Raw genomic sequence first — 25,264 nt, forward strand, 5'->3', positions numbered from 1 at the left:
CAAACCTCTGCTGATGGGGCATGTGGTCATTGTGTACCTTGGATATTGGGGACTGTTGTCCAAGCTGTTGGGTCAGAGAAGGTGATGAACTGGGCTCACCAGAACCCTCCCTGACTATCATTTTGGAAACTCGTGCCATTTAGTTTCTGACCAGCTTGTGGGAGAATAGGAAAAAAATCATATCAAGATGAGGTACTAATAGATTGCAAATGCATGCAGATTAGTTACTACTAGAATGCAAATAGCCACTCACCACTCACTCCTGAGGTTCACATCCCACTGTTCAAACGTTGTTTGCAGAATTGGCTGTTTTTTTTTTATTTTGATGTTGAGAATCTCCCTCTCCCTCACGCTCACTCTCCCTCACGCTCACTCTCTCTCTCACGCTCACTCTCTCTCTCACTCACACTCTCTCTCTCACACACTCACTCTCTCTCTCTCTCTCTCCCTCTCTCTCTCTCTCCACATTTTTAAAACTGACTGGCTTATGTCCTTCAGTGGATGGGAAGATTCCACTAAACTAAAAATGTGTTGCTGGAAAAGCGCAGCAGGTCAGGCAGCATCCAAGGAGCAGGAGAATTGACGTTTCGGGCATGAGCCTTTCTTCAGGAATGAGCCCTGAAGAAGGGCTCATGCTCCTGAAGAAAGGCTCATGCCCGAAAGGTCGATTCTCCTGCTTCTTGGATGCTGCCTGACCTGCTGCGCTTTTCCAGCAACACATTTTCAGCTCTGATCTCCAGCATCTGCAGTCCTCACTTTCTCCTGGAAGATTCCACTATATCAGTGCACCCTCCACTTCCAGCCTTTGAATCATCCCTGAACATTGGATGAATCTTGGCTCAAATTCTGCTTCATTATTTTCTAAGCTAATTTTCTGCTAAACAGCGCAGACAATTTTGGTTGAGATTTTAACTCATTTAAAGCCCAGCCACTTGCACGGAGTTAAAATTGGGCCCAGTCAGTGAGACGCCTGACCTGCTAAAGTGTTTAACCATGACGGTTCCAACCGTGGATCTTTTATGTTGCTGTGCCTTTGCTGTCACCGTATTTGTTTATGACTTACTGTAATGATTAGCAAACAGCAATTTAATCTGCTGCCAGGATTCCTCTCTTGTGTTTATTCTTCCTGATTTAACTCCCTTCTAACCCCCCTCTTTTGGGTGTACAAAGTTAAAAATCACACAACACCAGGTTATAGTCCAACAGGTTTATTTGGAAGCACTAGCTTTCGGAGCACTGTTCCTCAACCACCTGATGAAGGAGCAGTGCTCCGAAAGCTAGTGCTTCCAAATAAACCTGTTGGACTACAGCTGGTGTTGTGATTTTTAACTTTGTACACCCCAGTCCAACACCGGCATCTCCAAATCTTTTGAGTGTGTATGTCTTCATGAACAGCAATACACTTGGCTGGCTATTACCTGACCCAGATGGTGTTGTCATCTCTGTTCCCCTGGTGGCTTTCTGCCCCTGACCCTTCTTCCAGGACCTGAAAGAAGGCCCTGATCGGCCCTGATTCAGCCATCTCAAAATGTACAGGCTTTTACTGCTCTGTATTTGCAAGCCCATCATTTTCAGTCAGTTGTTTTAAAGAGTAGGTATTTTTGACTGATGCACACAGATCCAAGCCTGCATGTTAACTTTTTTTTATTTGACAGAATGTGGGCATTACTGACACGGTCAGCATTTTGTTGCCCACTCATACCGGCCCTTGAAAATGGCAGAGCTGCATTTAGTCACAAGCATATGGTGCAGAAATGTAATGCCATGGTTCTGCCAAGTGTAGTTAGCCCAGCTGTTGCCCTGTTACAGAAGCCTAGGTAACAGGGCATCACCAAGGCTTTAAGAAAATTAAAGTACGTAGGGAAAGCTGGAGTGGCAAAGTTATGTCACCTTCTGTGAAAAATCACACTCCACCTAAAAAGGATTTGGTGCTGATTTGAAAAGCCAGAAGACCAATGTTTGGAGACAGAGCAGGCAGCACTTTCACACTTGGCATGTGGTTTATTCGGTTTTCGGGAGGATGAGATTGGTGTCTCACCTCTTGCATCAACAGTCTGCCTGTGTATTAACAGCAGAATCACAAATTCACTCACGTCTGGGTCTGCGATACTGCAAAGGTGAGGAGAGTCGTGGTGTTGTAAATATAGACCAGCATCCAGGTGGCTATCCAAACTGAAGAAGTAGCAGATGTGAAAGCATTTTTCTGTATTTAGTCTGCATCACTGTTTTAGTACACTTCATGATTTTACATTTAATAATGTCACCCCAATTTCATTGTTGTCCAGTCTGGAGAAAATGGCTGCTTTTTATTTAGAAAGGTTGGATTATGTGCTCTGAATAACTCCATCTGGAAACAAAATCATGGTCCAGGTTTTGGATTTTATTGCTGTTTTACTATACCAAGTACCCATTAGGGTAAAATTCAGTGTTGTCAAGGGCAGGGTCAAGTAAGATGATCAGTGGTGTCCAAGCCTTATGCCATCAATCTCCGAAGTTCCGGTTGTAAGACGGGAGCATCTGGAATAATCTGAACTGGAGTGCTGACCCATGCTGGGGCCACTCATCAATCCAAGGCTCTGAAACTTTGACCTGAACATCTGATCTACCGGTAGATGAGCCAAAAGTTCAGCTGCTGTGTGAGAAAGATGGGGGTGATTATCCATGTTGTGGGTTCGAAGCTAATCATGGTATCCCGGTACATTTACAAAGTGGAATGGCTGTCAGTAATTGGGATAAGTTTGGGAGTCCTGGATCGTAATCTATGGTTTCACCACCAGATGGTGCACTTAACAGATGTAGCAGTATTTTTAAACAGAGTAACTTCAAATAACAATTCAAACAGCAACCAGAGTTTAAATGGTTATTTAAAATGTTTATTTTGACCACCCCGTTTACTACCATTTAGATAAATGCAGTTATTTCGTTAAATTCTGTTTTTTTGTCTAAAAAAAAATTGACTTGTAACTCCTAAGTATAGATTACAAATGAATAAATGACAGGGAAGAATCATTAATGTTAATGGGGTAGAGTTTGTATGCAATTGTGGGATAGAAACTTGAAGAATATCAACTTTGTGTGATTATGGAAGTGCAGAGTAGTATGTCATTTGCCATCTTCTCAGCCAAAATATGCAACGTGTGGGAGGCTTGTGAAAACAGGGAAGTGCAACACAGCAAGAACACAGGTTCAGACAGAGGAACCTTCTCCTCCTCTGGGCCTCCAAACAATAGCACATGGGCAGCATCCAGAAACAACAGGGTTATCAACATTCTTGTCTCTGACTCTGAAAATTCCGTCATGTGGGCCAGGGCTTTGTTGCAATGTCAAGGGAGTTGCTACATTGTCATTCGGGTGCAACGTTAAATCCACATGTTTACGTGAAAATAAGAGATCCCATGGCACTATTCAAATATAAATAAACAGAGGAATTCCTCTGGTGTCCTGGCCAACATGCATCCCTCAACCAATAGCACCACAACCAATGGGACCATACTTCTAGTTAACTTGTACTCTTGGCAGCTTTATTGCATTTTTTGAGAGATTAGTTTTTGATTTCCTTTGGTTAAACTGTATCCTGTGAGTCTGATGCCACTTTCCTACTTTGTTTGAGGCTGTCAGAATAGAGGCAAGAAGATTTTCATCTCAAAATTCCTTTCTGGGCCCTGCTATGTGCAGATTGGCAACATAGAATAGAATCATAGAATCCCTGCAGTGTGGAAACAGGCCCTTCAGCCCCACAAGAGTAACCCACCCAGACCCATTCCCTCTACTTACCCCTGACTAATGCAATAACCTACATATCCCCGAACACTATGGGCAATTTAGCATAGTCAATTCACCTAACCTGCATATCTTCGGACTGTGGGAAGAAACCAGAGGAACCCCATGCAGACACAGGGAGGATGTGCAACCTCCACACAGATAGTTGCCTGAGGCTGGAATCGAACCTGGGTCCTTGGCGCTATGAGGCAGCAGTGCTAACCAGTGGGCCACCGTGCTGCCCAATGACAGTGACTGTACAGTACAACTCACTCGCTGCTTGTGAAGGTTTATGGAACATCTGTAAATGTGAAAGCTGCTACGTGAATGTGAATTCTTTCCTCCCTCCTTTCCCTGAAACTTTGTGATGAGGTGATCGTTCGCACGCAGAAGTAAGGGTTTCTTCCTCCAGGTGAGACTGGAAATGTGTTCTTGCAGAGGAATTCCAAGTCCCAACCCAGGCACCCAAGCTGCATTGTGCTGGGAGCGTGATGTTTGAATTCAAATGACCAAATTGGCTGGGAGCTGAGGTCAGTGGCCAATTCAGGAACTTCGGGTCAGCAGCTCATTTCAGGAACTCCAACCACAATGCCATGTTCCTTCTCCCGGCTTACAGGCAAAAGCTCAAGCAGGAGACCCCCTCGCGGATACAGGCCCAGTGCTGGTTGGAGGAGGCAGAGGATCAACTCCGGTGCTGTCTGGAATCAGCTGATTGGGCCATGTTCAAACAGTCCGCAGGTACCTTGGGCGGGTACACCACCACCATCACAGACTTTATCTCGGACGAAGCCCCACTCTCTACAACTGGATCCTCAGTTTCCTGACCCACAGGCCACAATCAGTGAAGATTGGGGACAATATTTCATCCTCACTAACACTCAACACTGGAGCCCCCCAGGGATGCATACTCAGCCCCCTACTGTACTCACTGTATACCCATGACTGCATCGCCAAATACCAGACTAATGCCATTTACAAGTTCGCTGATGACACCACCATAGTCAGTCGAATCTCAGATTGCGATGACACAGACTGCAGTTGGGAGGTGGAAGACCTGGAAAAATAGTGCACTGAGAACAACCTAGTTCTCAATGCCAGCAACACCAAGGAACCCATTATTGATTTTTGGCGGGATTTACTCATGCCCCCCTATATATTAACAGCACAGAGGTGGAACAAGTGGTGAATGTCAAGCTCCTGGAAGTCATCATCCACAACCAGCTTTCTTGGACTCTTCATGTGGACACACTGGTTACAAAGGCCCATCAACGTTTCTTCATCCTCAGGCAGCAGAGGAAATTTGGCATGACGGTGAATATCCTTGCCAACGTTTATAGGTGTGCCATCGAGAGCATTCTGTCTGGATGCATCACTACCTGGTATGGCAACTGTTCCATTCAAGATTGCAGATGGTTACAGAGAGTGGTGAACTCAGCCTGGACAATCACAAAGGCCAACCTCCCATCTATAGAATCCATCTACCAGGCCCACTGTCAAGGAAAGGCCACCAGCATTCTTAAAGATACATCCCATCCTGGTAATGTTTCTCTACAACCTCTATCATCAGGAGAAGGTACAGAAGCCTGAACACATGCACCAGCCAGTTTAGAAACAGTTTCTACTCTACTGTTGTTAGAATACTGAATGGACTCTCAAACTCTTAACATTCACCTGTACCTGTGTTTTTGTTTTTGCCGCTGTTTACCTATTATTTACTATCTATGCTACTTAACTCTGTGATCTGTCTGTATTACTCGTAAGACAAAGCTTTTCACTGTGCCTCGGTACACGTGACAATAAATTCAATTCAATCAGAGGCACAGCCAAGAGAATGGCGCTGTCAGTGTGGTGCCTGTGCCAAAGGCAAGCAGGTAGGCATGCCACCTACCCTGTTGGAGGCTGTGGCCGCCTTGCTGAGTTCAACAGAGAACTCCATGGCAAGCCAAGAGGTTGAGCAATTTTCTGTAGGCTTTCAGACAGGCACCATACAGAGTTTAACAGGCTATTAATTGGAGTCAAGAAGCTTTCCCACTCTCTCCTCACCATCTGCTTGTAAATAATTTAAAACAGTCCCAGAAGCCAGGATGCCAACTTGAAACCCCCAACCCCCCGCACCACAATTTTTTAAAACTCAACTTCCACCGATTCATGACCCCACAGCCCTTAGGTCCCAGCAAAGACCTCTGAAATGGGTCATCTGAATTTCTTTGCATTCCTGTTCTGTTTCTCCTGCTCTGGCCTCCTGAGGGTTTGCCCACTTTGGATTGTTTTAGCTGCTTGCACCACCACGTCTTGTACCTTTTTAACATCTCAAGGCATCTCAAGAGTGTTACAAAACAAAACACCATTTTGAGCTACGTAAGGAATTGTGAGGTCAGATGACCCAAAGGTTTGACCAAAGAAATTCCATTCTCATCTCATCTTCAACTAGGTAGTCTGTGGAAAACTAATCCAGAACTCATTGTTGTACACTTGATTTTGTAGGCCAACAAAGAATCATTAACCGATCTATCCTCTCGAGTGACGAGACCAAGTAACCTTGGAGAAGAAAATAGCTCTCCAATTAAGGTTAGCTCGGAATGTGCAAGCATTTGATATTTGCAAGATCAATTTTTTTTTAATTTCTTTTGTTCCAGGTCAAAGTTCGAAGGAGTATATTTCATGGTTTATGCGCCTGGTTCCCTGTCAGTAATTAAAACATCAGCAAAAGAGACGGGGTTCCTTGTGAATAGAGGCAACAATCTCACATAATGTCATTAACTTAAACCCTACCTTAAGGCAATGTATGCTCAACATAACACGTGTCTGATTAATGATTTCTGAATTTAAGGAATAGTTATGGTCTTTGTAACCCTATAATTGTCTTTGTCACTGCTTAGTTATAGTCTGCAGTTTATAGCCTCAGACACAATATGACTTCTTAATCTATTAATTCACCATTCTCTACAGCGAAAAATCAGAGACAGAAATTTCTTTTCTCGCTATGTTACTTCATGCTTCTATTTGCTCAAAGAAAGTTCTGGCGTTTAAGGAATGAGGGGAAGCTTATGGGTGAAGCATCTGGCATCAACTATGTGCAAATTGTCCGAATAGAAATACAAAAGCAGCAAGGTAGAAATTGGGCTGTTTGGAGGGATTTGGTGGCCAGCAGCAAAACCAGGACAAAACCATAGCTTAGTTTACAAGGACATAGTGAATGAAGAAATAATTGTGTGAGGACAAGGATAAGCTGCCTATTTGCATTCACTTGTTTCATGTTACTACACACAGTGAATCAATTCCTTTTTAAAGAGAGCTTTAAAACCAAGCTTCGGGCTGAACCGGACACCAAAGCAAGAACCGTTAAGTCTGCATTGACTCTGGTGTGAAATCTAATCACCTTGTTCCATTTCTCTGCCCTTGCCACCCACCTTTCTTAGTTATTTTATTTCTCAAGTACATGATTTTTTTGTTATTAAACTGTTTGAAATTCTTCCTGTTGCTGTGTTTTGATGGGTATCTCTTGACGTAAATGACACCCCCACCCATAGCAGGAAGCCAAGGACAGACAGGGGCTTTTCTTACTGTGCGCTTTTTTTCATTTCCTGGAGATTTTGTATGAATCCCTCCCCATATCCTTGCTTCACCTATTTATCCAGCATATAAGTTACTATTGAATATGCTTCCACCACCATTCCAAGCAGTGTATTTTACACCTTAACTCACTCTGGGTTTTTTTTAAATCCTCACATCTCTTCTGAACCTTTTTTACCTTTACCTAAACTTTTAGTTACTAGTCCTTCCTTCTGTCTCTGGAAACAGTTTCTCTCTGAAATTATGTCCTGAATAAGCAATTGTAAAACACAATGAAAACAGCTATGGGCTAGTAACAAACCCAAAAAGCACCACTGTGTACTTAACCTCCAGTCTGTAAAACAAATGTTCACCACTACTCCCTGCTTTCTGTCCCTTGGCCAGTTTTGTAAGCATGCTGTCATTATCCTGTTAATTCCATGGGCTTTAGTTTTGCTAACACCATCAGTTAGGCCCTTTGAAAGTCTACATGCACATTAATCACCCAATCTCATTAACGCTCCATTACTTTGTTGAAGAAATCTTATCAAGTTGGTCAGAGATGATTTTGTGCTGACTTTCATTTGTCAGCGCACACTTCTCCAAATACCAATTAATTGTGTCCCAGGTCAGTGCCTATAAACATTTCTCTGTCACTACCAATAGATTAGATTAGATTCCCCACAGTATGGAAACAGGCCCTTCAGCTCAATAAGCCCACACCGACCCTCTGAGTAACCCACCCATACCCGTTCCCCGACCCTATATTTACCCCTGACTAATGCACCTGACACTATTGGTACTTTCGCATGGCCAATTCACCTGAACTGCACATCTCTGGATTGTGGGAGGAAACCGGAGCACCCAGAGGAAACCCACACCGACAAGGGGAGAATGTGCAAACTCCACACAGACAGTCGCCCGAAGCAGGAATCGAACCTGGGTCCCTGGTACTGTGAGGCAGCAGTGCTAACCACTGAGCTACCGTGCCGCCCTGTGGTTTTCAGTTTATGTCCTCAATTTACTGACTCATCAAACAGTGGAATAATCCTCATCCAATCCCTTTGAATCCCAATGGAATGGCCCCTTGGTCAAATCTCCTCTTGGTTTCTTTGCTGTGTGCAGGAAGCCAATGGGTCAGCATAGCAATCAAACATTTATATAGTCTCCGATTTTATAGTCAGCAGTGAAATGATCATGCATACCACTAACCTAAACAAAAAAGGCTACCCCACAGAATCGATTATTGTCTACGGTGTGGATTCCTCCTTTCCCAGCATTAATTTGGATCTGGCTCTCCAGACACCCAGCAGCAGTGATGTCATCAAACAACATAAACTTTCCCATTGAATTATTCTCACTGACAGTAAACTGGGAGGTGAAATGGACCAATTAGTCTTTATTGTTTTGTCAGTTTTACAGAGAATGGCATAAAATTTGGACCATGTGCATTAAAAGTTAAAACTTTATTTCCACTAAAACTTATTACATAAAACTTGTTATTCACAAATACAAAATTTCTTTTCAGGACCAAAGAGACTATTCAACAGTAGTTATGGTTTTGTACACTATTGAAAACCCAGTTATCAATAAGACATACTTTTTTTTTCCAGAGGAGTTAACAATTATATCACATTGTGTAAAAAAAACAAGGTCCTGTCAGTTCACTAACTTCTAAAGATTGCCATTAGTGGGAAAGTCAGCAGTGCATCCCATTGACATGCTCTGGGACTCGCAACTTTTGGATTTCCATATTGAACTGCGCATGTGTCAAAGGCAGAAATACCCATCCATTGCACCGAGTAAAAACAACAAACTTCAAAACCTGGGCAGTACTGTCAAGCTCATTGCAGGATATCAACCAGCTAAAGCTGTGTAGGTTGTTGGCACAGGCCATTCATCAACATTCTGCTGCTTGCCCCTCTCCAGTTCACCCAACTTATCAGAACTTTGGTTAAATGGGTAACCTGAGGTCAGGTCGAAGAGTGTGGGGCTGGAAAAGCACAGCTGGTCAGGCATCATACGTTGAGCAGGAGAATCGACATTTCGGGCATAAGCCCTTCATCAGGAATGAGGCTTGTGGGCCAACGGGGCTGAGAGATATATGGGAGGGGGGTTGAGGCTGGGGGTAGGCAGCTGGGAATGGGATAGGTAGATGAAGGTGGGGGTGAAGTTGATAGTTTGGAGAGGAGGGTAGAGCAGATAGGTGGGGAGGAAGATGGACAGATAGGACCATTCCAGAGGGTGGTGCCAAGGCTGAGAGATAAATGGCAGGGGGGAGGGCCCCAAGTGCCAAATACCTACTTGGCTCCAGTATCTGGAGTTCTCACTTTCTCCCAACCAGAAGTCAAGTGTGAGAAATGCCAGGGCTCAGCTTAACACCCACAAATTAGCAAGTCTTGAGTATGGTTGGGGGCAGATTCAGTTGAGGCATTTAGGAGGGCATTAGATGATTATTTGGATAGAAGCAGTGTGCAGGGTATGGGGAGAAAACAGGAGATGGGAATGAGGTGATTATTCTCGTGTGAAGAGCTGCAGATACGTGGGCTGAATGGCCTCCCTCCCATTGTGAGATGTTAATGCATCTCTTTGCTCATGAGAATTTTATCTTGCCATTCAACACTTGTTTGGAAAAATGGGTCTTTTTGCTATCGGTGTTGCAAAGCTCCTTGCTTTCCATCACGATTTTTTTTTCCCAATTTTTCTTGCCAATGACCCCATCGATTAGGGCCTGGGAAGATTCTGCTCATTGCCTCTGACATTTTAGCCTGCCTCCAGTGCTGCATTGAAGCCTAGATTACATGCTAATGTCCCCCCCCCCCAAGAGGGGGGCTCAAACCAACAAATCTCTGACTCAGAAGTGAGAGCGCTGCCACCTACTGGCTGAGACCGGAAAGACCAAATGAGTCTTTCTCAATCCAAACTCGGGCACGTTTTGACGTTGTGGTGTTCCTGGAAATATAACAATGGATCAAGTGGTGAGGGAAGAATAACCAACAAAGTGGCTCTTTTTCTTTTCATGAAGGATGTGAAATCTCGCCAGCCTCCAATAAAACCTCTTCGTAGAAAACACCGGCCTGAAAGCCAGGGGGACAGTCAGGAACAGTTGCCTCGACTGAATTCGACTTCCGCACCAGATGCAAAACCGCACCAACCATTGCAAAGGTAATATTTGTGTTGCTTTTAGTATGCAGTCATTCAGAGCATTAACGTAATCTTAGTGCACAACGTTTACGATCTTTAGCTGTAGTCTCCGTACTGTTATCTCAGCGTTGTACCACTTCAAGTAAGTGGAAAACAAGTAGCCACTATGTACAATGTGCAACCCAAAGAAACGGACAGTGTATTGTACAGAGCTTCAACTCCTCCAGAAGTTAAAGGTCACCAGCAAAAGCTGAGTTATGTGGCCTTAGACCAGCTGTGTCTGCTTACTCTGCATTGCTTAAAAAAATTCCCAATTCAAAAACCCTGTTTTATTAGTCATGAAAGAAAGGCACAAAAAAGGGGATTCATTATTGACAGAAAGGTGCAGGATAAATCCTCCATTCAGTGTGGAGTGCTGGTTCTCAACTCTGTTTGACCTCAGATTAATATCAGCGGAGTCCGCTAGTTGTATTGTGTGTTAGACATTAATCCTTACCCGCACAGCCATGCAAAACATAACCCTGGATCAGCAAGAAAAGGTCTCTTGCAAACCAAATAATCATGGATAGATGATGGGAGTGTTTTTTCAGGAAGAGAGTAAAATCCAACTTGCCTGAAACTTCAAAATTGTGCATAAAGCCCCCATCTCTCAGACCTTACCTGTTGACAGTCAATGATCAGCGATCCCCATTACAGGTGTAATTTGTCACTCACTGAAATGTTGAACTGAAAATGATTATGGATTTGACTGCCTTCATTATCATTTTTAAAAAAAAACAAAATAACTTTTTGTTTCTTGTTATAGAATGCCTTCCAAGCATAAAAAAGCCATTCAGACAGCTGTTCGCAAAAACAAGGAGGCTAATATGATTCTGGTCAGGTTGAATGGTGAACTACAGCAGCAATTCAAAGTAAGATAACCGCACAGAGCTGGAGAGTTGAATGTTATAGTTGCTGTAAAAGCAGATCACTCTTTATCGCAGCAAAAATTCCATCTATTTTTAATACAACTAGTATATTTGTTTATAAGTACTGATTTACCCAAGTCTAAATTGTCTTGCTATAAGCACGATGGATATACCAATGTTTGTGGATATGCTGTTGTCGCGACCTGGGTAATACATTGGGCTGGTATTTCACTCCTCACCTTCCAAATGATGCCAGTCTTGGGATGGAATTGGACACCTTGCAGTATCTTAATGTTGAGAAATTATTGTTAAGAGTGTAGTTCACTCCCTTTACTGTTTTGACACTTTAAGAATTATCATGCGTTTTACCTGCCTACTGCTTTTGAATTAAAAAGATTATTTCTGAACAAGCAGTGAGCTAATGATTTAGTGTTTGGAGAATTGACAGCCACCTCACTGCCAAAGACTGTAGGTTGCACGGTTTAGTTTGAATTTCCACTCTTGAGCCACTGTCCCAGGACAGACTCACTGACTGTCTGTCTGTGTGGAGTTTGCGCATTCTACCTGTGTCTGATTGGGTTTCCTCCAGTTTCCTCCCACAATCCAAAGATGTGCAGGTCAGGTGAATTGGCCATGCTAAATTGCCCATAGTGTTAGGTGCATTAGTCAGGGATAAATATAGGGTAGGGGAATGGGTCTGGTCGGGTTACTTTTCAGAGGGTCGGTGTGGACTTGTTGGGCCGAAGGGCCTGTTTTCATACTGTAGGGAATCTCATCTAAAGTTCTCCAGATGGCAGCTTGGTTTTTGTTCTGGGATTTGAGCAGGGATTGCCAGTGTGCGCTGGGCCCTCTACCCAGTAAACTGCACAGACGTGCTGTGCTCTTTCTCGCAGCTGCTTTTTTTAAAAAACAATCAAAAATCCCAGTTCCTCCCTCATCCTTATCCTAACTACACCAACTTATGCCACTTCCTCCTCCATGCCATCCTATGCCCTCAAACTGCATTTCATTTCCCTTTCTATGCCCTTTCACTCATGACCCTTTATAGACCATTTGTCAATGTATTGCCAGCCATGCTCCCAACACATTTCTTTGCTATTACACCCGTCAACTACTTAATCCCTTGTAAAAGCAAGCATTTGCATTCACAGCCCCATTTTTGATGGTTTATGACCACTTGGCAGAGTCAGTGCAACTGTGAACTGCTAGGCACCTAACTACAACAATCAGGGATAGGAACAGAATTCACCAGGCCCCCGTGATGCCCCCGGCTCTACTTGATGGGCCCTGATGTACTCTTTGGCTACAGGCCCTAGTGATAGACGTTGTGAAATCTGTTTTGCAGCACAATTCCTTTTAATGATAGTCCTATGTCTAACTAAGGAGAGTTAAGTTGTAGTAAGCTGCATTATCTTGGAGAGAGGTGAAATGTTAGTTGTACCGTGATTGTGCTGGTAATATCTCGAGACAATATCAGCTCACTCGTTTTATTGGCATTGAAACCTCTCCTGGTCAGTTTAGGGGCTCCTTTGTTTGTGAAGCTTGGTAGAGAAGCAGAAGTCCCTAGGGAGTAGATGGACAGTAGGCAAGCTACACCACCTTGTGCAGTGGGTGAAAAGGTGACCAGAGTTTGACTCCTGAGCTCTGTTCAACAACCTTCCATGAGATGTCAAATGTCTGGGGCTTGGGTGAGGATAATATTGGGCTTATCTGTGCTATTTCTATAGATCAAACAGCCAACTAATAGTCACAAGAGTGACCACTTCAGCACAGTGTTAACTATAGGGACTGGAGCTTGAACATTTAGTGCCTCAAGTCTATTCTGCCTTTCAATGAGCTTGTGACTAATCTGTGATACACTTCAAAATACTCGCCTCTGTCCCATATTCCTTAAAACATTTACTTAACAAAATCTATCCATGTCAGTTTTAAAATGAACAATTAATCTAGCATCCAGCAATTAACGATTGGTTTAACTATTTAAAGGAGTCAACTTACAAACTTCCAAAACCCATTATGTGAAGAAGTGATTCCCAGTCTCTGCTGCAGAGTTATGATTCTATTTTGTGGATTGTGCCCTTAGTCCTTCACTCCCCAATCCACAGAAATGGGCTCTCCCCATTTACCTTATCTGTTCCCCTTCGTATCTTAAACTTTTGATTAAATCACCCCTTAACCTTTTCAATTCCAAGGGTACAATCCCCGAGCCTTGTCGAATCTCTCCTTGAAGCTCAAACCTTGGAATCCAGGTATTATGTGAGTAAATCTACCCTGCAGTATATCCTTACAAAAGTGTACTGCCCAGAACTGTGCACAGTGCTCCAGGTGTGGTCTAGCCAGGACTTCATGTAGCTGAAGCATGACTTCCTCTAAACGTAAAAATCAACACTTGGTTAATCTTTTCGATTCAAGGGAGACTGAAGGCTACTTTTTGATGTGTTAACACTTTCACAAACCCACAGGGCAGAAAGCAGCAAAATTTAATGTTTTAAGCAAACCAAACAAATTATTTTTCAGAACTAATACTACTCTATTTGACAGAGTTTTTAAGCTTTAGTGAGGAGCTATATAGAGGTTTAGCTGCCAGTTCCACCAGCTGGAGGAACACAAGTAGCTCGCACTATGATGCAGCCCTCCCCCCAGGACTGCACAGGAAATTCAGACTGTGCACTGAATTCTCTGGTGTGGGACTTAAATTCGCCACTTTCTAACTTGAAAGCCAGTTTGCAACTTACTGAACCATGGTAGGTACCTGTTATGGGTGTTACAATATCATATAGTTTAATCAATCTCATCCTGTGGCAATAAATTACCTCACCAGACAGTTAACAGATAGAGACGGAAAATATGATGGAAGCCTAAATGCAAACAGGAAGTGTGGCGTGCATTCGGCGAAATCTGGCAGCATCTGTGGGAAGAGAAATGGAGTTAACATTCAAGGTCAATAACCTTTCTTCGCAATTGGAAAAAGGTTAAAGATACAATAGAATTTAAGCAGGTAAAAGATAGGGAGCAGAGGAAAGAGTGAGAGGGGATGCCTGTGATGGTGTAGGTGATAAGTAATGAAGCAGAATGCAGCCGGACACTGACAACGTTCAGACTTGGGATGATGAGCAGCAAATAGCATGATATGACATAAATGCCTGACATTGACTATGGTGAATGAGTGTCCAGCTACCTCCAATTAACATTCATCCATATTATAATCATTAACCATGCCACAAATGACATCCCGGGGGCTCTTAGTGAGCAGACATTTAACTGGATCGGCTAATATTTAAGAACAGATTAGCTGGGTATTTTACAGTAACTTAGCAACTCACTCCAAAGTCTTTCCATTATCTGCTAGACATAAGTTAGCAGTGTGCTTGAATATTCCTTCTTGCCTGGATGAATGTTTCTCCAACAGTGCTCATATGCCTTAGGAGCAGGAGTAGGCCATCTGCTCCCCAGAATCTGTCAGCCATTCAGTAAGATCATGCCTGATCTAATAACTTCACACTCCTACCTATCCCCAATAACTTTTCAGCCCCTTGCTTGTCAAGAATCTGTCTATGTCAGCCATAAAGTTATTGAAATACTCTGTTCCTATTGCCTCTTCAAGAGAATTCCATTGATTTAGGACTCAAAAGAATAATTATTCTCATCTGTTTTAAATAGGCAACCCCTGATTGTTTAAACAGTGACCCCCTAATTATAAATTCTCCCACAAGAGGAATCATCTTTTCCGCAGATGTACTGTCAAGATCCCTCAAGATCTTATGTTTCAATTTGTCTCTTACTTCTCTAAATGCCTAATCTGTCCAGTCGTCCCTCATAGGACAGCCCATTCAAACAAGACATTAGCCTTGTAAACCTTCTCTGAACAGCTTTCAACATAGTTATATCCTTGAAGACTAACACTGTGTACACAGTACTCCAGATGTGGTCTCACCCAGTGCCCTCTACAACTGAAGCAGAACTTTCCCTTTTGTTCTTAATTCCCCTCAAGGTAGATGTTAACATTCCATTAGTTTTCCTAATTTTGATATATCTGCAACTAATTCTTTGTAGTTCATGCATTCGGAGTCCCAGACTCCACTACAGCTCAGAGCTCTGCATTCTTTCACCATTTATTCTTTGTGCCAAGAAGGTTAATTTCATAGTTTCCCACTTTATACTCTATTTTCCAGATATTTGCCCACTCACTCCATCCATACCTTTTTGGTTCCTCCTTATATTCTCTTCACAACTAACATTGCTGCCTATCTTTGTGTCACTGGCAAATGTAGCAACTAATATCTTCCATCACTTCACCCAAGTTAGTTCTAATATGTAATAAGCTGAGGCCTAGCACTTACCCCAGTGGCGCACCACTATTAGAAATTGACCCACTTATCACTGGCAAGCTCACGCGAAACAATCTTCTGTCCTTGCCAATATGTCGCCCTTTATACAATGAGATTTAATTTTCTGCAACAACCTCCGATCTGGCACCTTCTCAAATGCCTTTTAGAAATTTAAGTAAAATACATCCCCTGATTTCCCTTTACTGACAGCTTACATTTAACTCTTCGAAGGATTCTACTAAATTGGTTTTACAGGATTTGCCTATCATAAAACCATACTGAGTCTGCCTGGTTACTTTGAATTTTTTTTTAAATCCTGGTATAACATCCTTCATCACAGCTTTGACCATCATCTTTTCGATGGCAAATGTTAAGCTAAATGACCTATTGTTTCTAGCTTTCTGCTTTCCTCCCTTTTTGAGTAATAGAGTTATATTCACTATTTTCCAGTCTAATGGAGATTTCCAGGGATATAGGGAATTTTGGAAAATTAAAATCCAATATATCAACTTATCTTAACCGGCCACTTTTAAGATCCTAAGATGAAGTTCGTCAAGACCCAGGCACCTGTCAGCTCGCAGATCTAACAATTGCTCAGTACAACACCGAGAGTAGCTCACCACCAAACAAATCGAAGCCGCAACCTGAGCCAATGCCGTCCACCATCTTTAAACAGGCACTTCCTCGTCCACTGGTGTATAACAGGAGCAGTATGCACCAGCAACACAGCAAGCTTTTGAAAAAGCTTTTTTGGTTGCTCTGAAACCTTTGGTCTCTCCCACATCAAACGTAAGGGCAACAGGTAAATGGGAACTCCTTAATTGCTGGATCACAATCCTTGAATTGAGTTATAAGTGTACCTACACCAAGGACATTGTGGTGGCTCATAATGGCTGTTCATTACCACTTTTTCTCCAGGGCAGTTATAGGGAGGTGAGGAATACTGGCCTTGTCAGTAACCACCTCTCAAGAATGAGTCTTTTAAAAATGATAACAAGCTTGAAAGCGATGGAAATCTTTAAGATGAGTTCACTGGTTCTGACTTCATGACAAATGGTACCTTATGCTCAGTTGTAACCAGAGTGCAATATACTGGGACCCAGTGACAGCTTGATCAAGGTGTGCGTTAGTTGTGAGTCAGACCTAGAATGATGCATATAGCATTTAAACTATACAAATGGTAAATCGATCCTTTTCTAACTGGAGAATGCTGGTGGGTAGAATGGTCAGAAGTCTGATTTTCAGCTTCCAGAATTTGGTGTTCCAAATCATTATGGAGGAATCATTGCCACAAAGATTGCAGTTGTTCAAGGCAAAGATCCACCATTGCCCATAACCTGTCAACCAATTAATTAAGTGAAGAATTACTCAGGACTAAAGTCCCTTTACTTACAGGTCCTGTTCATTTTTTAGGGGAGAAGTTAGAGGCGTGGCATTCTAACCAGAACTCCATCAATAAACACATCAGTTTTGACCCTATTTACCTTCCCTTGGGGAAAGAAAAACTGGAAATAACATAATCCTTCAGAAACCAAGACCTAAAAATAGAGAGGTGGGATATACCACCAGTGCTTCACCAGAGACTCATTGATGATGTAACCTAGTATGGTGACGAAACATCTGAAAACAACCCTTCAAGCCCAGCAAGCTAATTTATATACTTATCAACCTGAGCTACAAATCTTCTCAAAAATCACTAGAAGTTGTAACTATATGTTGGCTTTGAGAAGTGTTGATTTTAAATTATAACTTGGACAGAACATGAAACGGTCATGAACTTTATAAGAAAAATTGGTTACAGTACAACCAAAACTGCCACAGTGTATTAAATCTGTGGTAAGAAGCTAACCATAATGTGTTCTGGGTGAGACACTGTAGGTGATGGCGTTGATTACAAGATAAGATGGAGACAACAGTAAATTTACTTTTCATTTTAAAAAATAGTTTATCATCTGACACTTGTTGCTGGATTCAGAGAGCAACAGTAAGAATTCTATTTTGATATGATTCAAATTTTCTCAGCATGTTTAGGTTTGGCTACTGTACATGAGGCCCAGAGACTGTGATGAGGTCAGCTAAGTGGACATCATAGAATAAGAGTTCCCTGATTGGACTGGGTTAACAGACCCAATCAGGGAGCTCTGGCTGACAGATATAAACAGGAAGGTGGGTGTTTTCCTATCTTCCTGGTGGTGGAATTTGAATAAAGATTCGTGTACTTTGTGTCTTTCACTGTGTCTTACACCTGCACACACACACACACCATGGGTGCTGGGAAAAAAAAACAGGAAGGTCCTGTCACCCCGGGCAGGTGCAGGGGCGGGCTGCCCCAGAGGTGGTCGAAAGGTGCTGAGTGTGGTTAGTGAAGCCGGAAGGTGGGTAGGCCATCCTGCCTGCTGTCACCCCGGGCGGGTACCGGGGCAGGCTGTCCTAGAGGTGGTCGAAAGGTGTGTCAGGGCGGAATGAGAACTGGAAGGGGCATGGGGTGGACCGAGAGCCAGAAGGTGCGTAGGGGCGGGATGCCTTAGAGTGGCCGGAACGTGGGAGGGACAGGGGCTTGCTGGGTCTGTATTGTATGCACCGTTTATGTAACTGGATTGTCCTTTTATGTACAAATGTCATTGTCACTGTCTTGTCATATTTGAAACTGGGATTTGAGGTTTCCTCATCTCCCTGTAAACTGGTTGAACGGTAGGGGTTGGGGTCTGGCTTTGCTGCTCCTCTCCCTTGTAAAATTGCTGTCGTATACAGCTGTAAATGTTAACTGTTTTTTGTAAACTGTGTTTTGCAATTTGTTTAAAAAAAAAATAAACAGGAGATTCAGAGTCCCCTCAGTTTAGGGGTCTGACTCTGTGCTGGCTGGTGTTACGGTCAGTATGTTAAAAAAAAAACAAAATTAACAGGAAGGTCAAAGATTGTGTTCATTCTGAGAGTAGGCTCTGAAAGAGCTAGATCAGTGTCAAGGACTCTCCACATGTAAGTAAAGGGTGATGGAATACTGGACTCTGGAGTTATTTCACAGGTTTTATATATTTCTGCCAGTAGACATTTCCTAGGTAATTAATTCAATGTCCCTTGATGTCTCTCTTCGGACAAAGCAACACCCCCTTTTGTCATGTCACTTATTTGTTATTTGTATTTACACAAAAAGTAAATCATCAACCTCCTTTTTAGCAAGAAAAGGAAGAGACTTTGGTCAAAACTTCTCAAAATAGATTTACAGAATGCAGGCCCTGTAGGTTCAGCACTTGCTCACAGTAGTGTTTGACATCTAGCCATCTTCAGCTGCTTCATCAACGACCTCCATAATAAGGTCAGAAGTGGGGATGTTTCCGGATGAATGCATAGCATTCAGCATCATTCACAAATCCTGAGATACTGAAGCAGTCCATATCCAATCTAGCAAGACTTGAAAGCATCTAGCTTTGTGCTGACAACTGGCAAGTAACATTCGCTTGACACAATGGCAGACAATGACGGTCTCCAACAAGACAGAATCCAGCCAATTCCCCTTGGCGTTTCACTGAATCCTCCATCGTCAATCTCCTGGGGTTATCATTGACCTGAAACTGAACGAGACCAACCATTTAAAAACTGTGGCTTCAAGAACTGGTCAGAGGCTAGGAATTTAGCAGTAAATTCCTGACTCCCCAAAGCCTGTCCACCATCGACAAGGCACAAGTCGATGATGGACAGTGATGGAGAGTATGATGGAACACTCTCTACTTGTCTGGAAAAGTCCAGCTCAAAGAACCTCAAGCCTGACCCCATCCAGAACAAAACAGCCCACTAGATTGATGTCACATGCACAGACATCGTTCCATCCATCTACAACACTCAGCATTAGTGTGTACCATCTACAAGATGCACTACAGAAATGCAAGGCTCTTTAGACAGCACTTTATAAACACACAACCACTCATACCTTGAGAGTCAAGGGGCAACAGATACATGGGAACAAGTCAGCTGCAACTCCCTCTCTATAACAGTATTGTAGATGCACCTGCAGCAAATGGAATGCAATGGTTCAGGAAGGCAACTTGCCACCACTTTCTCAAGGGAAACTAGTGATGTGCAATAAATGCTGGTCCGGGCAGCAAACCCACATCCCCTGAATGGAAATCAGAAGCTGCAATCACCATTGTATTCGCAGTCAGTTTAAGTAGAATCCATGATTAATAATGAGGATCTTGAGCAAGTGCCTTCTATTGTACAAAGAGTGGCAAGTGTCAATGCTAGGAGAACATCCTGAAAGGAATTTTTATTCCTGGGCATGCTCAGTTTAAAAATAATTACATCTTTGACTTTTCTTTGAGGGGAGCGGCATTTCCCTGCATTTGAAAAATTTTACAAGAACTATTCAGCCAAGACCAAGTGTAACTTAGTGGGTGTTAAAGGCGAGAAAAAGAATTGGGCTCTTGTTCTTATTTTCATCCATTGAATATTCCGTTGCCATCACTGGTGGGAGGATGTCATTACAGCATGGCAAATTTACATGGGTAATTAGCATTATAAATGCTAATTTATAAATTTACAATGCCAAACTTGTCAGGAATGTGGAAACTTTTTTTAAAAATATTCAGTAAATATTTCATGGTGTGTCTACTAATTATTCTCAGAATAAATGGCCATTAAGCTTCATAAATATTTGTTGGATAATCTGTTAACAAATATCCTTATTTCTCAACTCTGTGTTTTGTTTTACCATCATAGTTGTACAATCTAGAGCAAGGGTTCACAATGTTAATACAAGGATATTTATTTTCCAAATTTAGTCAAAAGCACTGTATTTAGAGCTGAAATACTGCTGCACCTGCCAATAATCATGAAAAATAGTAAATTTGATTAACATCGTAAAGGTTTTCTAAACAAAAAAGTTGTTAATTGTACTTGAGAACATATAATTAACTCTTAATAAAAGGTTTTAAAACAACAAGCCATTTAATTACCATTGAAATGGACTTGATCATCAATGTTGGGAACCACACATTAGTTCTTAATGAACCTCATGTAGGTTCAGAGCTACTGGTTGTAAACCCCTGAAATCTTTGCAGAATACTTTAAGTGTTTATTCGTTAATGAGACAAAATGTAATTTCTGGGCTTTGAGCATTACAAAAAAAAGGGTTTGTGGAATCTTTTTGTCAAGTATTTAATAGGAGAATTCTCCAGAATTGAGAAGGAATTAAGGGAAATACAGCATTTATCCCATAGAGTGCTATTCGCTGGCAAGTCTGCTCTGACTGCTGGAAGTATCACCATGCAGAATGCACAGTTAGTGATGACTGAGAGTGAACCACCAAACTTAGTTTTTAAAGTAATGGGGTCAAGACTAGTCAAGGCACTTCCGTGAGAAATTAACTGTAGAACGACTAGTGCTACTTTGTTGAATTGAAGCAGACATAACCCATCTTAATGTTGTTTTTGCCTGTAAAGAACAGGGCCCTGTGACTTTATATATGTAGCTTCCAGTACACAAAAGTGAACCATACTGCAAGCCCAACTGATTGTGAGGTTGTTGTTGATTTCAAAAGGAAGCATAAATACAATAGCGATAGTTGCATATTTCCCTTGCATCTTTGTTGAATTAAGCATGAAACCAAGGCCCCATCAACTCTCTCTTTAGATTGATGTAAAATGTTCCATGGCTTTATTTTGAAGGTTGGTAAGAGAGTTATGCCCAGCTTCATTCTCGTCAACCACCAAAAGCTGGATTATCTGGACATTATTGTTTACTGTTTGCAGGAACATGTGGTACAGACATTGATGGTGTTTCTTTCCTTCATTGCACTTAACTAATTAAAAAGTCTTTTTGAGGTGCAGTGGGGCACCTCAGATAAAATAGGAACAATTTTAATGGAAATTCTTCCTTTATTTGAGAACTCACTAATTACAGCCTCTGACTCTACTGCTTTTAATCTTTCAGATTTGTATTGAGTGGTCTTCATTCCTAATCATTAAAAATGGTGGTAATGCTGTTATAGCCATCTGTGCTTTTTGGAACAAGGAGCTTAGTTTTCAAAGACAAGATATCAATGTATTCCGTGTACCCATCAATACCCACCTGACTGTACTCCCATAAGATTTGTGCACTATGCTTTGATTCTGTGCTGTCTTCAAAAGGTTTAAAATACAACACACACTGCTAATTAAGAATATTGGTTGTATAAAATGACTAGACTGGCATGTAATACAAGTTCTGTATCTCTCTTAGGAAGTTCGCAAAGAACGGATTGCACTAGAGACTCAATTGGAGCAGCTTCGACCAGTCTCGCAGACGTGACTGCTTCACTTTTCAACAAGTTTATGGGCAGGAAAGCAGAAGCTCAGCTATGAGGACTGTGTGCAGTCTGAAACTTTGGATAGGAACAGGGCAAATGTAAGCACAATTCAGACCACTGTGATCCAATAACTTCTCTTGGTGCCATCAATTTTTAACAAACTGAGCATATAAGCAGGAAAACCTACCTGGTGCAAACACATATATTTGCGTGTTCCAGTGACCTTTGAAAATGTACAGTTTTTTGAAGGACAATATGTTCTGGCCAACCTGTGTGACAAGTACTAGAGTGATTTTTTTTTTGTTAACATGGTTACGAATGGCTTTCATTTGAAAACACAATTTATGTTGTTAGTGACTTTTGCATGCACAGTCCAAAACCATTACAAACCAGGAGGAAAGCCAAGCAATCTGAGAATTTGCCAAATAACCTGCTCATTTCAGATCTGTCCCATGTGTTCAACGCCATTTGCTCCCTCCCCTCCCCATCCCAACAAATTTTGCACTTCATAAAATGTGTGTACTTATTTGTTTTTCCAATATTCAACAATATTATGAATTGTGCAAAAAAGATTTTTAAGGAAATTTATAATGAAGACAATGTTAACTTTCAAGTGGGTAATTTTCTCATCGTAAGTCTTGTGTACAATATGTTCTATATTACAGAGGAACCTTGATTATCCGAATATCGGATTATCCGAAGGAGATCTCAAGGTCCCAATAGAAACATTATATCAAGACATGTTTCCAATACTGATTGCGTATTTTCTTTACAGTGATCAAAACTGAACTCTGCTTACTGAAATACTGCCAAGAACAGTCCTGGACATCGATGGGAGGGCAGGCACAATCTCCAAATGACTGACCTCCCACCCTCTCGCGTTCCCCTCACATACATTCCCTGGAGTTCTACAGAGGCATGTACTCTAAACCCCCCTTCCCCAGATAATCTCTTCAACATTGTCCTCTATAGGACAAAGGTGGAACCTGTCAAAACATTGCAGTAAAAAGATGTGTGTGTGGTTATGTGCTATTTGGAGACTCAGCCCCCAGAAGGCAGCAGCCTTGTCGTTGGTGTCCAGACCAGCTGCCCTAGAGAGGGGGGTGGGGGTGGTGGCATGGTGGGGCAGTGTTGGACAGGGTTGGTTGCAGGCAGGAGTGGGGGGGTGAAGGGGGGCAGTGTTGAACAGGTTTGGGGAGTGGGGGGAGGGAGCAGTATTGGAGGGGTTGCAGGCAGGCAGGGAGCGAACAGGGAGGCGGTGTTGGATGGGTTTGGGGGGGGCGGGTGGTGTTGGAGAGGTTGGGGGATGGGCAGGGGGCGAATGGGGAGCGGTGTTGGATTTGGGTGGGGACAGGTGGGGGTCAGTATTGGGCAGGTGGGGGCAGTGTTGAACAGGTTTGGGAGTGGGGTGGCAGTGTTGGATAAGGTTGGGGGTGGGGTGGGTGGGGGAGGGCGGTGTTGGATGAGGTTTGGGGGGCAGGTGGAGGTGGGTGGGTGAGGGCTTGTGTGCAGTGTGCTGCTGCCTCGTCTCCTGAACAGGGAGTGGATTTAACAGAACACTCCAAGCCCCAGAGGAAAGGCATCGAATCAATTAACTGAATAATCAATTATCTGAACGAAATAGTGCCCACCCATCTCGTTCGGATAATCGAGGTTCCTCTGTACTATGAATTCTAGTTGAATGGTGAAGTACTGTGTTTCAGCAGCTCTCTGAAGTGATGGGCATCTTGTAGTTGTAATTTAAAGCTCTGTGTGACTCATGGACTTGTCATTATGTAGACAAAATAACAAAAGAATTGCATGTCATCAGAGCGAAACCTTTTCTGGAAATGGCATGCTTGTATTCTGTGCAACTGCCTGTGTGTAAACCCATTAGGGCACAATCATTCTCACTGTAACTGTCAGTTTTATAGATTTTTCTTCCTATGTCTGCTTTGTACTGATGTGCAATATTTTTATTCTGAATTATGCATAATGTGGAATAGTTATTTAAATAGAGGTATCAGGGATTGTAGGATTTAAATATTTTCTTCTGAATAACAACTTTTGCTCCTCCCAAAAAAACCATTGCAGAGTCGGTAGTACTCTTTTAAAATAAATCTGTTAAAGTTTCTAAAACTGGTGTGTACTTGGTTTGTATTTTGTCGGTGGCATTTTAAACCATGCCTTGCGAATAAAATGGTCGAGTCCTGCTCTTGAATCATAGATTCCCTACAGTGTGGAAGCAGGCCATTCGGTCCATTTGAGTCCACACTGATCCTCTGAAGGGCATCCCACTCAAACCTATCCTAACCCTGTAACCCTGCAATCCCTATAGCTAATCCACCTAGCCTGTACATTCTTGAAGACTGTTGGCCACTTCACCTAACCTGCACATCTTTGGACTATGGGAGCACCTGGATGAAACCGACGCAGACACTGGGAGAATGTGCAAATTTCACACAGACAGTTGCTCAAGCTTGGAATGGAAGCCAGGTCCCTGGCACTGTAACACAGCAGTGCTAACCACTGAGCTATCCCCACCCCCACTTTACTCCAAAGACTCTCATTTCGCTAAGCTCGCTAACTCTCATTAGACCTTTGGTAGAAGACCACTATCATGGCTGTATCCCCAGCCAGGCAACCTGGATGCATCTGGTCCCAACTATTTAGAGACTAGTGTATTCCAACCTTGTAAATATTAACTGTAAGAAACAATGTAGATGATGAATGTGAGCTAACCTGAAGTTCCAGTCGAGTTATATGTTGCTTACGGCAGGGATCAATGGGAGAACTGGTAGACACAAACATTAGTAGGTATAAGTCACTCGCCAATTTGCAAATCTGACCAAATGCAAAGATCTTCCTCAAGCTATTTGCATGAGGTTGATCTATTTAGATGTAATATTTCCAATATGTACGATAACAAAAATGGAGCAATGTATTTAACGACAATGTGACACGTTGAGCTTCAATGCTTTACTTTTGCAATTTCTGATCAGTTTGACACCATAATATGTTGTTGCCTTGAAGCACACACTAGAAATCTAATATATCAGTAAAATATATACTGCAGTATTATTTCATGATAAGCTAATACTCAGGTTGCATCACCATGTTTGGTTATGATCCTGTATTAATATGGGGCTTGGCTTTGGCATTCAGTGGGTTCTACAAAGGAGCCCCTAATGGATAGTTCATGACATCATCTGAGTCCTTGTTAGGAGACTGCTGCTTTGCACTTGCTCCCAGACACTCATTGTTCTCGGTTTTATTTGAACAGTCGCTCAATCAGTCGTGTAGTTATTATACAT

The 25,264-nt window shown here is 42.4% G+C and overlaps 1 protein-coding gene across 6 annotated transcripts in view; it reads left to right on the forward strand.

Moving 5' to 3' along the window:
- Positions 1-23,096, forward strand: part of reps2 (RALBP1 associated Eps domain containing 2) — a 213,418-nt gene extending 190,322 nt beyond the window's left edge. For 3 of the 6 annotated variants that reach the window (XM_087992406.1, XM_087992408.1, XM_087992411.1), the window contains 4 exons: positions 6,244-6,327; positions 10,337-10,476; positions 11,261-11,366; positions 21,905-23,095. In XM_087992406.1, coding sequence (XP_087848532.1) covers positions 6,244-6,327; positions 10,337-10,476; positions 11,261-11,366; positions 21,905-21,973 — 399 coding nt within the window. In that variant the 3' untranslated portion in view covers positions 21,974-23,095. Of the gene's footprint in view, positions 1-6,243; positions 6,328-10,336; positions 10,477-11,260; positions 11,367-21,904 lie in introns of all 6 variants that reach the window. The other 3 variants (XR_015758764.1, XM_087992409.1, XM_087992410.1) reach the window with 3 other exon arrangements.
- The last annotated feature ends 2,168 nt before the right edge of the window (positions 23,097-25,264 follow it).

Source organism: Chiloscyllium plagiosum, unplaced genomic scaffold (genome assembly GCF_037043375.1).
Source record: "Chiloscyllium plagiosum isolate Xiang-an unplaced genomic scaffold, Cpla_swu_hap1 HiC_scaffold_12, whole genome shotgun sequence".
Classification (NCBI taxonomy): Eukaryota; Metazoa; Chordata; class Chondrichthyes; order Orectolobiformes; family Hemiscylliidae; genus Chiloscyllium; species Chiloscyllium plagiosum.